The sequence below is a fragment of the Drosophila nasuta genome, chromosome 2R (genome assembly GCF_023558535.2).
Source record: "Drosophila nasuta strain 15112-1781.00 chromosome 2R, ASM2355853v1, whole genome shotgun sequence".
NCBI lineage: Eukaryota > Metazoa > Arthropoda > Insecta > Diptera > Drosophilidae > Drosophila > Drosophila nasuta.
Genome location: NC_083456.1, coordinates 16,609,897 through 16,627,577, shown reverse-complemented (window position 1 = coordinate 16,627,577; position 17,681 = coordinate 16,609,897). Strand labels below are relative to the sequence as shown.

General features: G+C 38.4%; 5 protein-coding genes across 7 annotated transcripts; 3 read left to right on the top strand and 2 right to left on the bottom strand.

Annotated features, from left to right (window-relative positions):
• Positions 1 to 274: 274 nt before the first annotated feature.
• Positions 275 to 5,207, bottom strand: LOC132785582 (immunoglobulin A1 protease autotransporter). The gene is made up of 2 exons (XM_060791735.1): positions 5,076 to 5,207; positions 275 to 2,573 (listed from the first exon to the last, which is right to left on the bottom strand). Exon 2 carries the CDS (start codon positions 2,518 to 2,520, stop codon positions 856 to 858), a length of 1,665 nt encoding a protein of 554 aa, XP_060647718.1. The 5' UTR covers positions 2,521 to 2,573; positions 5,076 to 5,207; the 3' UTR covers positions 275 to 855.
• A 536-nt stretch (positions 5,208 to 5,743) lies between these two features.
• On the top strand, positions 5,744 to 7,640 carry LOC132786079 (thioredoxin domain-containing protein 9). Its single transcript, XM_060792467.1, has 3 exons — positions 5,744 to 5,855; positions 6,066 to 6,335; positions 6,512 to 7,640. Exons 2-3 carry the CDS (start codon positions 6,159 to 6,161, stop codon positions 6,983 to 6,985), a joined length of 651 nt encoding a protein of 216 aa, XP_060648450.1. The 5' UTR covers positions 5,744 to 5,855; positions 6,066 to 6,158; the 3' UTR covers positions 6,986 to 7,640.
• Positions 7,641 to 7,757: 117 nt separating this feature from the next.
• On the top strand, positions 7,758 to 8,824 carry LOC132786077 (uncharacterized). The gene has a single exon (XM_060792466.1). It carries the CDS (start codon positions 7,980 to 7,982, stop codon positions 8,748 to 8,750), a length of 771 nt encoding a protein of 256 aa, XP_060648449.1. The 5' UTR covers positions 7,758 to 7,979; the 3' UTR covers positions 8,751 to 8,824.
• Positions 8,825 to 9,228: 404 nt separating this feature from the next.
• On the bottom strand, positions 9,229 to 11,125 carry LOC132784901 (deoxynucleoside kinase). The gene is given in 5 exon segments (XM_060790799.1): positions 9,229 to 9,467; positions 9,973 to 10,050; positions 10,052 to 10,244; positions 10,309 to 10,663; positions 10,959 to 11,125. Coding segments are annotated over 5 exon segments (810 nt in total). The 5' UTR covers positions 10,993 to 11,125; the 3' UTR covers positions 9,229 to 9,317.
• Positions 11,126 to 11,476: 351 nt separating this feature from the next.
• On the top strand, positions 11,477 to 15,277 carry LOC132784900 (adiponectin receptor protein). 3 transcript variants are annotated; one of them, XM_060790795.1, is made up of 7 exons: positions 11,478 to 11,631; positions 12,323 to 12,715; positions 13,555 to 13,653; positions 13,868 to 14,220; positions 14,279 to 14,580; positions 14,642 to 14,721; positions 14,780 to 15,277. In XM_060790795.1, the coding sequence occupies exons 2-7, from the start codon at positions 12,353 to 12,355 to the stop codon at positions 14,912 to 14,914; spliced, it is 1,332 nt and encodes a 443-aa protein (XP_060646778.1). In that variant the 5' UTR covers positions 11,478 to 11,631; positions 12,323 to 12,352; the 3' UTR covers positions 14,915 to 15,277. The 3 variants fall into 3 exon arrangements, with proteins under 3 accessions (XP_060646779.1, XP_060646778.1, XP_060646781.1); XM_060790796.1 differs by lacking the exon at positions 13,555 to 13,653 and having other exon boundaries at positions 11,477 to 11,631; XM_060790798.1 differs by lacking the exons at positions 11,478 to 11,631; positions 12,323 to 12,715 and adding an exon at positions 13,294 to 13,475.
• The last annotated feature ends 2,404 nt before the right edge of the window (positions 15,278 to 17,681 follow it).

Here is a 17,681-nt window from a genome sequence, read left to right as displayed (position 1 = left end):
TTTCAATCATTTAAATTCAAAAGGTATCCAAACGCTTGTTATTATTTTATTTATTTACAAAATTATGCTTAATGAAAAATATAAACATAATCCAAAGTTAAACGAATACTAGCCTAGGCCTTCGCCTTCGACTCGCTAACTCTTTTTGCCTTGGGGTAACATTTATAGATTTACTTATTTTTCCCCTAAATAACATTACCACCCATCTTATGATTTTGTCCACAAGCATCATGACCACTTTTAAAATATTGTGTATTAGAATAAAAACATAAAATTTAATAAATCTGATCTTTATTTAAAATATGCGATACTCTTTACATATTACTTTGTGGTTGCGTATTGTACAAATACTCTGACGAATAAAACACAGAAAACTCGCAAATACATATACAAATCATTTTAGCTTAAAATATTTTACTAAGACTATATATGTATGTGATTGAGAGATTGGTTTGTTGTCTACAAAAGGTAATTTTTGGTTTTTTGTTGTACCCAAAATTGTTTGGGTACTGCAATCATATATGTGTATCCTAACAATATTTAACGATTTGTCGGTGCATATCTGCCACATTAAATAAATATGGGAGATATCTAGCAAGAAATCGCCATTGTTGACAATAGGGCTGCAAATTGTGTTTAGCGTTTGACTGACATTTCCTTCAAGCCGGAAAAGATGAGTCAACGCTTCATACGATGGCTTTGGTTGCAGCCCCTAATTGATATGCTTACTCTTAACATGTAATTATTCGCAAAGAACACAAATTACCAAAGAGTTATTAAACACTACTAAATGAATGACATTGAACTTAAGAGCTACTTTAATAAGAACAGCGGGAAGAGGATCGGGAAATTTGTTCACATTATAGCGCAACGAGATCGGTTGGCGCCTTCAACCTCGGTGGTGGATCCTTCCACTTCAGCAGCTGGCACATTGGCTACTAGATCATCGCCCACCACATCCTTATTGTTTAGTTCCACATCCTTGTTGTTGTCCTCAGCGGCTTCCTTGACTGGCGATCCGCCCTTTTTGGGTGTCTCCAGACCAGCTTCCTGGGCAACAATAACTTCATTGCTGGCTGTCGATTTGTTTAGCTGTTTCTCCTCCTCTTGGATGACAATGCCCGACACATTTTGCACCTCTCCGCCATTCTCAGCCTCTTCTTCCTCGCCAGCTGGCGGTGTGTCGTCCAAACGCAGACGTGTTGATGGCGAGTTAATGGTTGCCTTGGAGAAACGTGAACGCAACATGCTGAATGGCGATGCTAAGTTCATGCTGAATAGCTCGAAGCGCGCACGTTTTGGTGGCGACATCTCAATATCGCGGGCCAGGTCAGTAGTTGACTGGCTGCCCGCTAGTGGCGGTGGTGTGCGCTCACGTTTGCGACCACGCCCAAAGAAGGAGAACGAGAACGACGAGCTGTTGGGAATCTCGGAGCCAACGGTGGCATTCATGCTGGTGTTGGTGCAGTTCGAAGTGTCTAGCTCACTGGTGTTGATGCAACGATAGTTGCCCAGTTTGCCAGGTGTTAGTGCTGTCTCGGGCCGTATGCTGCGACGACCGCTGATCTGAGCAAAGGTGCGAGCTGGAGTTCCAGCTGGGGAGCTGGATGGCTGGGCGGCCAGTTCAACTTCTTTGGTCTGTTTGCTGTTGCTGCGGAAGCCAAAGAGATTGCGACCAGGTGTGGAAGTAGCCGCAGGTTGAGAAACTGGCTCGCTTCGAATAGGCGATGCCTCTACAACCAGTGTTTCCATCTCAACATCTTCGACAGCCTCAGCTAGATTCGCAGCAACGATTTCAACAGTTTCTGGTTCTTTCTTTTGTTCTTGTGGTAAAGCTTCGATTTGCTCAGCCTTAGTGGGAGTTTTCTGTTGATTTGATGTTTTACGTGATGACTTGCGCTCCGAAGTTGGCGTAGTTGGTTCGGGAACCACCATAGCTTCGGGCTCATCATCCAATTCAATGATTTCAGCTGCTGCTACTGGTTCTTTGTTTTTCTTGGCATCGACAGCAGATTCTGCTGTGGGCGTAGCTGCTACCTTCACTTCACTTTCTGCTTCTTTTACAGCCACAATTGGTTTGGCTTCCTCCTTGGTTTCTTTTGGCTTTTCGGCATGCTTTTCCTTCTCCTTTTTCTGTTGCTCCTTGGACACAGCGACATTGGAGCTGCCGCCGTTCTGTGAAGACTTTTGATTGCCATTTGTAGATTTGCTAACGCCATTTTGATTCTTCTTCTCTTTCGATTCTTTCAAGCTGGAGCTGTTGGAAGACGACGAGGATTGCTGTTCCTTAACCTTCTTTATAGACACGAATGGTCCATTGGCAGCCTGTTCATTTTTCTTGTTGTTCATATTTGGACTATTGGAGCGTCCATTGCTACCAGAAGCTGCCTGCTGAAGACGGGACACTGAGCTGCTGCTTCCGGTGCCGCTGCTCAAGGAAAGCGGCACACGACGTCCGCCGACAGCAGGACCTGCGCCTCCTGCTCCCACATTATTCGATTGTGCCATTTTGCTGAGCATTGGTTCCACTTTTGCTTTTGTACTTAGCACAATCTGTACGTGTTGCACGATCTCTGCAAAAGACAAAATATGGTATATATTTATAAGTGAGACAAGGCTAAGCAAGTAATTGAAACATCTTGTGTATTCTATTGAAAAGCAAGTTTATACTGTTCACACTTGAAGTGCAGCGAAATCGAAAGATTGCAACGGAAACCTAAACACGCTTCATATATTATTCAACAGCTTTGTTTACGTTTTGTACTTGTTGTTTGCTGCTCTCCCACTGCATTCCGTCTAGAGAACCGGCTTTGTCGTTGTACTTACCACAGTTGTTTGCTTATTTATAGTTGTTGTTGCTAGGCTGACTAGATCTTTTCAATCACAGATGACGTTTCTAGATATACTTTTCTTTAATCTTTTTACGGTAATCTCTAACGCTTAGCGTTTTTCGGTTTGTTAAGCACGTGCTAACAGTTCGATGTCTTTACTTTGTATAACTGACAACAGATAAGGAGCACGCTCTTAAGTAGGCAGCGGACAGGACGCCAGGTAAACGGCGACACGATAACTATTGCACTACCTGCAGTTGGCACAAGGTATTCTTGTTTATTACCAACAGCTGCGCTATCATAATTAGGATATTCCAGCAATTCGCGAATATTCGAAGATCGTTTAGGGATAACACCTTATTGCAGACATGAAATTCAACAGTAATTACTGAACCAATCCCAGTTCTGTAAACAGAGACATTGTTACACTTGAACAAGCCTAGTTCTCCCCACGCATTCCTAAAGGCATCCGGTTCGAGGGTGATGTGAAAAGTTCCCCAGGGAGAAGAATGTAACGAAATGCTTAAAATCGCCACCGTAACGGTCATTGGACACATCACAAAAGGGAAATAAATAATCAGAGAGTGATTAAGTATAGTCCAGACTAAAAAATACTCATATTGTGAATTATTGGAGAACATTTCATCCATGTTAACACACATAAACATCTTCTACCCAACTCGATATTTGAAAATGATCCTTAAGAACTCAAAAGATGCTGCGAAGCATTTGTTTCCAACAGATCGAAGTCAATTACAATATTCTGATCTAATATGTATATTAACTCTAAAATAAACAAATACATAATATAATATACCTAACTGATCACAGTTCCTCTTTAAATTCACGATCATGCTGTAGACATTACAGACATTTTAATGTCGCAATTGCTTTTCGCGAATGTTAGGAAAGGGGAAGGCACTGATTAAAGCTGCAAGTGTGTGAAGATTTTCTTTTAGAAAGTACAGCAAGCAACATTGCAAAAATAAAGAAAAACTAGAAAACCAAAGTTGAGTGGGGTTTACCGACCATAAGATACCCGCTATCATTGTTAAAGCTGTTAACAACATTAGTTTAAATATATGTCCAAGGTTAAATAACAATTTAGTTAAATAAAAAATATGGGACTTTAGATGCCTTTACTTTCAGTTATATTGATTTAATGTTTGCGCAAATTGATAATACCCTTTTTCCATGGACATCGGGTATAAAAAGGAAAGCGACAGCGAGAGAAAGAGGCAACACATAAACACACGCAGACATGCTTTGATGCTGTAGCGAAAAGCAAAGCAGACGCCAATCAAAACACCAATACATATGCATGCTTGCAATTATGCGCCAAGCCCTCGCATCGAGATTACTGTAAATAATGTTGTACATATGTAGATACAAAAGTATGAGCGTATGTTTGTAATGCTTTTTTCGCTTTTTGTTTTGCTGTGCCGTTTGTATGCCAGCAGAGTTTAATAAACTCAACTAAACGTTCACACATACAATGATCAAGGAGAGAATCAGCATAAGAGAGCGCGAATGGATGCACATACATCTGTATATAAATACATACATGCTGCACATTTTAATTAAATTCGATGTTTATGTCAGATTTTTAAGGAACACAAACACTGCAATACTGTAACTGTTAGTTTGTAACAAAGGCACACAGTTGGAATATCAGCAGATAAAAAGGCGGCTTATAGTGACCGCCAAAATAATATGTACGGTTGCCAGAAAATTAAATAACTATACAAATAGAAAACAATTACATACACTTTACATTAAACGTTAAGTAAATTTATAGTTTTAATCAATATTATCAAATTTATCAATCAATATTAAACAAATTCGGCAAATATACAAAAGTTATGCCGTTCTTTTTATGCCTTGCCACCACTGTACCAGACAGGCTCAATTGACGGGGTTCGTTTTAAAAATGGCGGAGGCTGTAGCGACAAATAATAAAAAATTACATACAGACAGAGGTACATACATATGTGTATATTTTAACGCGCGTATTTTTGTGCACATTCGTTTTTGAGCACAAACACATATTCCGAATAGTTTTATTTTGCACACCTTTGTAGCATTTTCCACTCATGTAATTGAAGCCCGGCAACTGTGCGCTAGGTTTTTTTATCTATACCAATGCTAAAATCCTACCGCAACACAAAAATAGTAAGGCACACCTACACTTATTGCTATTAGAACTAGTCGAAATGCTAATGTAAATGATCAATTATCACAAACCTTTTGGGTAAACACGAAAACCAATACGATTTGAATGTGTAAATCCTTTGGTCACTTAAATTATTTTATCGGACCCAAAATGCTGCCGACGCCAACGAAAAAATTAAAAAACTAACGCGCGACGACGGCAAATGTGACCAGACTTCAACTAAACATTAAATTTCCCTCTACTATACTGAAAATGCCCAATCCTCAATTACAAGATTATAATAAATTTATTTAAAATACGTATTTAACAAGATGTCCTTGAACTTAAAGTTAAACTCATGAGCTTGAAAATGAATATATATTTTCGGAAATTCATTTTCGATAAATTTCCTTTTCTTATTTGAAGCGCAATATACATAAAAAAATTTAGCATAAGTGAATTTAATTGTGTTGACTGAGCTATAAAAGATTTGCCTTGCAGGGTAACCTAAAAAGCTGACGCTTATTGGAATTTAGACTTGCCATAGATCGATAGACACATCGATTTTACCATATATTTTTTATATTTTCAAATTTGGTAATCAAAAAATTATGATTACAGTTGCCCAAGTAAAAAACAAGAAAAACTTTTCTAGCCTTGTTTTTAAAAGCTAGATAAATTTTTATATTTGTGGTATTTCAATTTGATAGTTTCCTCGATTAAATACTATGTTTTTTTTTATATAAACCGTATATTTAGAAAATCTAGCCGCGGTCACACTACAATCGCTGGACCCACACGGCTAATAAGAATTGACAAGGAAGTAATTCAATAAACTTTTTAGAAATAAATGAAATCAGTGAAAAACTAATGTAAGTACTTTGTTAAACAATTATTTATATGTACCTAAATAGAAAATGACTGCTCTTATTCACTAATGTCGCTTACTTTATTGAATTTTCCACAAAACATGACGCATCTGCATCTGGATACGCCTTTCATATTTATGCCGGACACACACACAAACACACGTATGCACACAAACAAAACATTTGTAAAAAAACACGCACACTTCCACACAGTGCGTACATTACAAACTCACACAGCCACACAAAATAGATACGAAGAATCTATTAGCTGAGTAAAGATAGAAAGAAACAAGTGCAAGAAGACAAATGGCGCACATATTGGAAAATCAATTATTTGCTGCTGCGCAGGTGATTGAACAGCAGTTAGATCAAGAGTTCGATCGCTTGGACAACTTGGACACCGATGACTTGAAAGCGTTGCGCGAGAAGCGGATACAAGAAATGAAGAAGCTTAACAATAAAAAACAGGAATGGCTCAGAAACGTAAGTGAATCCACAACAAATGGTTCGTGTCTTTGTTGAGCACTGATTTGAAATGCATGCTATGGTTTGTGACTTAACTGAACTTAGCGAAGAATTTAGAAAAAATCCTCTCTTATTGCACAATTAGATGTCACATCAATTTATATTTATATAAATGGATAAATACATTTTTTCAGGGCCATGGTACGTATTCGGAGCTGGCGGACGAGAAGGAATTTTTCGAGGTATCCAAGAAATCGCCCAACATTGTGTGTCACTTCTACAGAGACAGCACCGAACGCTGTCGTATCGTTGATATGCATCTCAAGATACTCGCCGCTAAGCACATTGAGGCCAAATTCTGCAAGGTTAATGCCGAGAAGAGTCCCTTTTTGACACAGCGTCTACGCATCAAGGTGATACCTACAATAGCTCTGGTCAAGGATAGTAAAACCAAGGACTTTATCGTTGGATTCTCCGATTTGGGCAACTGCGATGATTTCTCCACAGAGATGCTGGAGTGGCGCATCGCCCACTCGGGCGCCATTGAGTACAAAGGGGATTTGTTGCAGCCTCCAGATGTTAAGCGCAAGCCATTCATCAATCGCCCACAGAAGACCATACGCGGTGGCTATGATTCGGATGATTCAGATATCGATCTGGATGACTAACGTCGTTAAGACGCCAACATAACAAGTACGCGAGCTGCTTGAGAGAGAAACAAAGTATAACAAACCAACAACACAACAAAAAACCAACAAGGAAAATCAAAAACTTAGCACATGAATGTAGCGAAAGCAATTAGGCATACTTTAGCGTTATTTATTTAATTGTATAATTCCAATCGAGCTCTTGCTAAACTCTAATCCTAATCCCAAATCCCTTCTAACATTCACTTACTACGATGACGTCTGGTTGGTTAAGTGTGCTCAAAGTTTGGCTGCCTTTTTCCTTTACCAATCACTCACTGCCCCCAGATAAATATTCTAATCTATTTTTTTTACATCACCCTTTGTTTTTTTTACATTCAAACGGGCCTTACACGCCTTTGGCACAACATATGGAATAGTTCTAACTGATTCATAAAAAAAGAAACTTACTTAACATAGCATATAGCATATAAACATAAAAGACAAAAACAAAGCTGACATATATTTTGAACAATATTTGACCTTTTGTGCAGCGATGCAATTTTCCTATTGTAGTGAAGAGAGATACAACTAACAACTCACAATGTACAAGTTTTTTACATTTATTTTTGTAATTCTACAATTGCGCATCCAAAAAAAAGCATAAGATCGTCTTCATATTAAAACTGCAAGTACGGAAAATACAAAAAACCCAAATGCATTTTAAGCTATCTACCTGTTGGGTGGGAGAGCGTAATTAGTTGCAGGTCAAAGGATACGATCCTTTGGTGCAGCTGTCGCTTAGCCGTAAACTTGGTGCAGCTGTCGCTTCTGCTTAAACTTGCCTGCGCCATAAAAGTCATATCGCTAATCCTCTCGGTGTCGTCTGCAGGTCATAAAACCGAAGTGATCCGAATTGTAAGTTGACCAACTATTTGCGTATAAAAGACGCTGCCCGAGCTTCAGTTGTCACATTCGTCCTGTGATTTTGGCACGGCCTACAACTTACTTAATCTGTGAATTTGTGAACTCAAATATGAAAATGATGCGCGGTACTGATGTAAGCAAACTGGTGAAGTCACTGAAGAGCACCTACAACCACGAGGAGATCGCCCAGATACTCGAGTGCGATGTGGATAGTGTGCGCATCTGTATGAAGGCCGATGAACCGAAGAATGACAAGGTTGGCAAGGTGCGACTGCGCACAATGCCAATGGAGCCAACTCGACGTGAAGTCGGACGACCCAAGGTGTTCGAGAACCGCAAACTGGTGGAGCAACTGCTCGCCGAGCATCCACAGTACACATCGATTGATGTGCAGCGTGAACTACTCAGTCGCCATGGCATCGAGGTCAGTCGTCGCACACTGCAGCGACGCATCAGCGAAATTAAAACAGCACAATTTCAACTGAGGAATGGCAGCTTGACTCCTGAGGTAAAACAGCGGCGTATGGAATGGGCACGTGCTCACGAGGATTGGACGGTGCAGGATTGGCGCAACATCTTCAACATGGATGACTACAAAGTGCTCGATGGCAAGACGCCCAAGGAAATCTATGTCGATACTCTGGTGGGTCCAATCTCTCCGGATTGCAACGATTTGAATCTGCTTGAACTTCTGGTTGCCATCATTGAGCCAAAGATCAAGACTCAGCCGGCAAATGTCAGCGAGTTTCGTGCTGTGCTCTATGAGATTTGGCACAGCGATGCTGATATGGTCAGCAAGATGGAGCTCCTCTACGAATCGATGCCTTGGCGAGTAGCAACTGTCCTGCAAAATGGCGGCGCTGAGACCGGATTCTGCTAAATCAGATAAATCCTAATTAAATTGTAAAACTATTCTTAATTTCATAATACATTAATTACTTAAATAAAATGATATAAAAGCCAAATAGAAGTTCTTTCATTTTTAAGGGCAATCAAGTTCAAGGGAAAACTCTGACACACGATCTACAATTCACCTCTAACATTATTCTGCTGAATTTAATTATACGATAAAGTAGCAAAGCAAAGCGAACAGTATAAATTCCGAGAACTAAAGGTGTACAGTGATTTTTATTTCAAGTTCAGCTTACAATCTAAAGTTAGGCATAGAATATAATATGGATTATAATTGTTCAAATTGAAGGAGAAATGCATAATTATTATTACAAAATTAAGTTGCTAACCGAAAATAAAGGTAGCCTCCTCTAGTTTACACGTTGAAGTCGTAATGGAACAATTAACACTAATGTTTTTAGGAAATTGGAATTCTCTGTGCACAAAGCTGGCAGATGTTTCGATTAGGTAATGCGCTTAAGTCTAAGATTATAAATAAGTTTTTCTGCTGGCTGCAAACGTTGTCCAATCATCTACTTTTTTCTTATTTTGTAAGTTATCTAGACATGCGTTGACGTTTGCTGGGCGACACCAAGACTGCAGGAGGCTGAAGTGCACCTGAGATTGCATCAAAAATGCTTGTCTCTGAACGTTGATACTCGCTGCTTATGTTCTCCAGATTCAGATCAGCATCCAGAACCAGAACCTAAAAAAAAGATATCAGAAACAGTTATTAGGTTGTTCGAAAACTATTGCTAGCATTTATTAGCGATTCATTCAAAAAAATCTAAAAATCTCTAACCTGGGCATAATAAACTCTTCTACTATATAAATTCATATCTGTATGGATTGGTAGCAATTGGCAATACTGTTAGATATCTAAGCTATTATTACTATTGGAATTTGAGGTAAGGACTGGAAATATGTTTTTAATATATTAATAGAAGTATGTCAAGAGCACATCTAATCAATACATTTAGGTGATAGTAACTTAGTAACTTAATAGAAGTATTAGCTGTCAGATAAGTGTATAGCTGGTAAAAAAAAAGTCCTAGATCTTCAATAGTTGTAAAGCTATATAGTAGTACAAAGTAATTTCATACTAGTAAGCCTTGCGGAAGTTGTTAACTATTAGGTAAAAGTTATACTATATTTCATCACTCCATGTTTGTCATATCTAAATAATGTAAATAAAGCATAATTAACTGTACCTTGCATTGCTGAGGACGTCGCTGGTGTATCAGCCAATCCTCGTGTAGTTCGTGCAGCTCTTGCAAATACTTAAGGGGGCACACAACTCTCCTCGGAGCGAGCACGTTCCCGCATGCGTTCGTATACTACTTCGGGTGAGGTGCGGAGATAGATGATGAGATCGGCCTGCACGTGGATCGATTCCTCAATGAATTTGTACCACTCTTGCAGAGTGTTGTACATTCCCAGTTCCAACGAACCGTTGCGGAACATGTTCTCCACAAAGCAGAAACTGTTCCAAGTAGAACATATATTAAGTACTTCACTGCACTTCTTCAATTTAATTCGATGCTTACCGTGAACTATAAATAGAGCGCTCAATTATTTTCAGCTTCTTGTCTGTAGGTTCGGTGTGAGCTTGGAGCATCGTCAGCGTAACGTAAGACTGAAAGGGCATCGCCCATTTTTTGGGATCTTGATACATCTTGGCCAGCAGATTGACCCCGTTTACATTGCGCCACTTTTCGACGGGTTCCGTGATCAGACAAACATCATTCTCGTACTTTTGAAAGTGATTTAGGAACGTTGTCTTGCCACTGCCAATATTTCCCTCGATCAGCACTGTAAAGGGCTGTGTGTCCTGGGCATACTTGCGTCCACTTTTTGCTGCTGTTGCTGCTGCAGTTGCCATTAGTCCAGCTAATCGTTGTTCTGTGCGTTGAAACGAAAGACAAAAATCCAAATTGATGCGTTTTTCTTTTAAACAAATTCTAACCAATGTGGTGCGTCAGTCAATTGTAATGTGAATGAATGCAACTGTACGTTGTGATCTCGTTGAATACCAACTAACCACTAATTTTTCACGATTTTGCCGCCGAGTCGACAAAAAAGCGGGAAACTTCATTCAGATGGCGCAATATTCAATGTTATTTATTTGGGTTATTAACAGCTGTTTTATGGGTGAAATGGGATGCATGCGGAATCGATATTGTATTTATGTATTTACTTATTAGCATAATTGTGCTGTGTGAGGCCTGCATTGTAATTTTATTTCACAACCGAATCGTATTCCCTAAGTACATACATATATCTTCAGATATATACTATATGTTGCCGAATTTTGAATTACATTTGACGACGACTGTAGCGAGGTTAGTATTTAATATTTGTTGATGGCATCAGCTGATATAACAGCTGTGTTATGTCGAGTACTATTTAACAGAATCTTTTAACCACGATGTTACCGAAACTCATCAGTATTTCGACATCGATATTTCTCCACCGCTAGTGGGCTTACGGTATTTTTCGAGCTTCAACAAAAAACATTGCCGTTACTAATTTTTGGGATTACCATTTCTTTAAAAATTGTATTTTTAATGGAATTCAATACTTTGCCGTCAATGTAGTATGCAAATGAACTTTGAACATGACGTCGATGTAAAAACATCGTTGTTGGCATCAAAAATCGAATGTTGAAACGAATATTATTAACGAAATCGATACATCGATAGTTAATGCAGTCGATTTTCTCCACCTCAAACGCACTGTAGAAAATATTACAGAGGAAGGAAAACGTTGTTATAGTAAATTGTTGGCCTAATTGTTCAAATATCATCTAGAAGACTCCAGCGAAATTCCATTTCGCAAGGATAAAGTGTAGGAGTTGCGAAAAATAAGGGGTGAGCTTATATATTATGCGGCACGTGGCTGGATTTAAGCAAGTTTTCATTTTAAAATGAAGTCATTTATTTTTTCCAAGTGACGTTTATAGGGTAAATGTCGTCACAATTAAACAAACCCTGAATTAAATATTCATGGCAATGCCAATTTTCAATTCATCAAAATTTGTGAAGTGTCGTGTCTGAGGAATGGGTCAAAATAAAAAGTGGTTAACTGCTGGCCAAGTTTCCCTCCCCTTTTAGTTTACTACTACAGTGCCTAGAGAATTATTCACCCATCACTTGGCAACTACAACGTCAAACTGTTGACGCACTTATATAAATGTTTAATTGCTTTTAATCGCCGCGTTGTACCGCTTGTTGCTTTGTTGGATTGCTGGCTTTCGCTGTACACTTGCCCCACACTCCAATAATCTGATAAACACAAAACCACTACAAAAAAACCACAGGGCACTAACAGGTCTTGGGCACAAAACTTTGTGCGGTGCAAAGTTCATTTTGTTTAGATATCAACGCAACGTGTTGTTGCTGCAGTGGTATTCGTTGTTCATGGCTATTAACAATCGATTCGATAATTCAAAGTGTCTACACGAAAATTTCAAATGCTAGCGATAACAAATTATCAGTATAGAAATTATCGAAGTTTTGTCCAATTTTAATATTTGTATATTAAATTTGCCGTTTTTTATAGTTAATTCGCTAAGAGAGAGACCAAGGGAGAATGGAATCCAAAACAAATCTGCTGGAACGCAATAGCAACAGCAGCGTTGTGAATGGCGATAATGATACCTCAAGCATTACCCTGACTAATAATGGCAAAGATCTCGATTCGGGATTACCTTCATCGGAAGAAATGGTGATTACACCAGCTGCTGTTGCTGCTGGCGACGATGAAGAGGATATTTTCGAACAGGTGACAATGATACTACGCAAACGTCGTGGCTGGGGACCCGAGGATTCACTTAGCCACAATGGCCTCGATCTGGATTTGCTCGAGGATGACGACGATGAACTGGTCGAGGAAGATGACGCTGGTTGTCCTCTACCCTCGACGCCAGAAGACACTCAACTCATCGAGGCAGAGGTAAGTCTTTCGATTGCGTTATCTCTGACCTATCTAGGTTATCGGTCAGATCCGTTATAAAGTATATGTATACATCATTTGCTGTCACTTGAAAGTCGCCCCTTATCAAATGGATGGACTTTAATAGGAATTGCCAGCTGTTTGCTATTAGCCTTTTTTGCAACAGCTGAAGACCTTAACCCACCTGGCCTATATTGCAAATGTATGAGGTATTTGCATATAGTATAAATACTTTGTTTTAATAAGTATTTTCAACTTTTATTGCTGTGCATTGGCAATTAGTATGCTTTTGTGTGGTTGGGTCAGGAGCGGATTAAGAGCAGAGTGAGGCTTTGGGCGCCTTTTCAAAATAATATACACTATAACAGTTGTGACGCGTTCAGAATATACTATAGTATATATTGTATAGTGTATCAATTTTGTATTTTGCGTTTTGTTGTTCAACTTCGTGTGCGTTATCTTATCGCTGTTTTTTCGTTTGCCGTTTCTTTTTGCCGTTGGGTTCCGTCTGGAAACAAAAAAATTGTATACAAAACGTTTTAAACTAGTAGGCTGGTGTTTCAAAGTGCAAAACTTGTGTGTCGTCGTCGTCGTGCACTTGTCTTATTTGTTTTCGATGAAATTGAAATAGTTGCTCAAGATGCTAGAGACACGCGTTGAGTGCGATGCCTCGGCTCCCGGATATGTGGATGCGTCTGTGGAATCATATAAAAAGCTACCTGATGAAGAGACAATCAAGTGTGAGGCAAGCGAGACCAATGTTAGTGTGTGGTGCTAAATTTAGTTTTCGCTTTTAAGTCCGGTTCAAAATAAAGCTCATCACTTTCCATTTTCCACAGATGACGGAAGTGCTGAAGGCTGGAGTCCTCTCAGATGAGATTGATCTCGGCGCTTTGGCTCACAATGCAGCCGAACAGGCTGAAGAGTTTGTACGCAAGGTAAGTTGCAAGATTCATTCAAGCTATAAATCCTGGGTGATCGAATTCTTTGTGTAATTGCTCACACTTCACTAACAAAATGATAACAATTCCTTTTTTTGTAAATAAATTCATGGATTTTTAATTTCATATTTTTGTTTGTTTATTGTTTTTAAAGTTCATTGTAATTTATTTTATTTAAATACGATTCCTAATGTTTTTTATGTCTTCACAGGTCTGGGAAGCCAGCTGGAAAGTATGCCACTATAGAAATTTGCCTAAATGGCTGCAGGACAATGATTTCTTGCACCGCGGCCATCGCCCGCCTCTACCATCATTCCGTGCATGCTTCAAATCGATATTCCGTCTGCACACGGAAACTGGCAACATCTGGACGCATCTGCTTGGCTGTCTCGCGTTCATTGGCGTCGCTGTCTACTTCATATCCCGACCAACTGATGAGATTCAGTTTCAGGAGAAGATCGTCTTTGGTGCATTCTTTATTGGCGCCATCATCTGCTTAGGATTCTCGTTCGCTTTCCATACATTAAGCTGTCACTCGGTGGGAATTGGAAGACTGTTCTCAAAGTAAGTTTTTACTCGATTTAACACTTAATCATTATTAATAATTTTGTTGTTCTTTTAGACTGGACTATTGTGGAATTGCATTACTTATAATGGGATCGTTTGTGCCCTGGCTTTACTATGGCTTCTATTGCCACTATCAGCCAAAAGTGATATACTTATCTGTGGTCTGTGTCTTAGGATGTCTCTCTATCATTGTCTCGCTGTGGGATAAATTTTCGGAGCCGAACCTACGTCCGCTACGCGCTGGTGTCTTCATGAGCTTTGGATTGTCTGGTGTCATCCCAGCTATTCACTACAGCATCATGGAAGGCTGGTTCAGTCAGATTAGTCGCGCAAGCTTGGGTTGGCTTATACTGATGGGTGAGAGCACTCTCTTTATAAATTCATGCAGAATCGTTTATGCCTTTTGGATTGATTTCAGGTCTGCTGTATATACTCGGTGCTTTACTCTATGCTCTGCGCGTTCCAGAGCGTTGGTTCCCCGGCAAATTCGACATTTGGGTATGTTTTAATTGACATTTAGTAGAAAATATCTTTTCTAATACGTTTCTATTTACAGTTTCAATCGCATCAGCTTTTCCATGTGCTCGTCATTGCCGCCGCTTTTGTGCATTACCATGGCATCTCGGAAATGGCAATGTATCGTGTTACTGTCGGCGAATGCACAGTGCCAATAGAGCCTATAACTTTCTAAACAAAATTTAGCTATTATCCAGTATACAATCATTATACTCTCATTCACATACACAAAAATACACATTGAACTCTCACACTGCACGTACAAAGAGACTCATACACTCAAATTAAACACAATCACTCATCAAAATACTTAGCGCAGTTTAACAATGCAGCCACATTAGCTTTTGGCTCGCCTTTGTTCTATGTTATATGAGAGGAAAGCAAAACAACATTCAGGATGAATACATGGTAAAGTTTTTACCGCAATCACGGATAGATTCGCATTACAAAATGCATCGAAAGAAGCTGTTTAATATAATCGAATGAAATCTGTAGTAGTTACATATATAATTAATATACAATTTATTTATAAAAATCACTTATTGGATACTTAATTCTATTTTAGTTTAACATTTTTTGAATACATATATAGTTCATATACATAGTATAGTACATATAGTCATACATTGCTGGCAAAAAATTGTTTCTTTCTTTTAAATCACTGGAGTGTAATCGCAAATGAATTCAATCATCCAATAATGCGTTGTGCTCAGGGTTAAAATAATTATACAACAACTTTGAAAGTCAGTCAAGCAATTTTATACTTTAAGCTAAGCTATGACGATTTAGGATCATTACTATTTTCCGAGCAGTTATGTTTCATTGGATCGGAGTCTTATTTAATTAATGACACACTCAAGAGACATACTACAGCCCCCAACAATGCATGATTCAATTATTGCACTTGACGCAGTCGTTTCAATACATACCCGTAATAATCGCCAATAAACCATTAGATATGATAACGCGAATCAAAACAATAAAACTGTAAAAGACTTTGTGAGTAACGAAATTAGACATTTGAAAATTTAATAGAGTGCGGGAGGGTTAAATGATTTTGTAATTCACTGCAACTATCTCCGTATTTGCCGAGATACTTTGGATCCTCAAGGTTATTTAGGATTTCGAAAGTAACAAATGATTAACATCTCGAATTACAATAGATCAAAACTCAAGTGAATTTGTCGATAAGCTTTGGGATTTTATTTTAATCTGGTGAACTAATCATCCACGATTCAATAGTTGTTGCAGTAGTTATACCTACGAAATCTAAAACAGAACTTCCATTTGAAATCGCCGAGGTTTTTCGTTTAATTTCTGATGCTCCACGTTGTTGTTTGTTTTGGTCTTTGACTTGACAGCGAGGGTAATGTGCTTACTGCTAATGACTGGCAAATTCGGCTCAAGAGTTCGACTTTGACCTGCTTGATCAAGTGATCAACTAAGTCTGGTCTGAGCTTCGTTTTTTGCCTTTTGCACCTTTTTGTTCTACTTTGAGTCATTCGGTTTTACCTTATAATAGTTGTCATTAGGCCAACGTTTTAGTTAAGATCATTATCTGCAATATCAAAATTTGGTTGAAGTAATAAAATGATAAAATTAAGCTCAGTATATTATATTGCAATTTGGGTTTCAAGTTCAAGATTACTAAGTTTGCACAGCTTAAAATTATGCAAATAATGTTTACGAATTTAGCAACTATTCTTAAATTCTTTGATTAATTCGCAAAACAGTTATTCAATTCAATTTTATACAGTTAGAATTATAACATCATTTTATATTTAACATTTTATTGCTTTCGTTTTGCTATTCAAAGCAGGGGTCAAATACGAAAGATGATAAATATACATAAATGTATTAATCTTATCTGGGGCAGCATTTAACCAAGTTTGAAGCCCTGGGATGTCTGCTGAGTTAACATTTCGGCTTTTCATGTGTGTCTTCTTTGCACTGATTCGTGTCTCGCTGCTTCCATTTTTGGAGCCAACGGCGTGCCCTGATCTTTGTCAATTTGTTGTAAAATCGTTGTAAATATCTAGGGAGCGTTGTTGTTGTTGCTGTTGCCGTTGGCAATGCTTTCACTTTCAATTCAAATGTACACGATTCACGCAGCTGTAATTTTGATCATTATATTTAATTTTACAATTAGCGTTGTTGTTTTGATACTCTTTCTAAGGGCATGCTTATATTGTTAAGCAGTTTGTGATCTTTGGAACTATTAATTCAATTAGTTTATTTATTTCCTTATGTTTTGACATCTACTTTTGAATATTTTAATATTATACAGTAGGCATAAAAAAAGAGTATTCACTCGGCGCGCATTTTTAATTTGACCTATTGTGTTATATGCTTTCTATGCTACACGGAAGCTGTCTGCATTTTGTATATTATATCTCATAGGTAGTATCTGCATCTGGCATAATGATGTGTAGTTCAATGTCAGAGTATATTTCCATAGAGTTCAAGACACCCCGATCAATTGGCGGCTGTGCTTGCTTACTTGTTGTGCTTGTGCTGGGTTTCATTTTGACTCTTGGCTTTTATTAATGGTTTTCAGCAGCTACGTTTCGCTGTGCGTATAAATCAATAATATATTATATTATACGGACAGTCAAAGGCAACGGTAATCAACTTGTCTTTGAAGGTTTTTGGCGTTTAAGTGTTATGGTCAAGGCTATAGACCCAAGGGGCCGTTGCATATAGTATTCACTCGTTCCTCATTGATTTCTAATCAGCATGACAGTTGCTTCTATCGTGTGTCTGGGTCTTGGAGTTTTGTTTTCCTTTTCTCTTCTCTTCTAGCATAAATTGAGTTTTAATGTAGACACAATTAGTGCGTCTATTGCCTAAAAATCAACAGTATCAACAAAAAACTTTGTACAGAATATTTTTTTTTGTTGTTTACTTTGTCGCTGCTGAAGAGGTTAATGAGCGACAAAGAG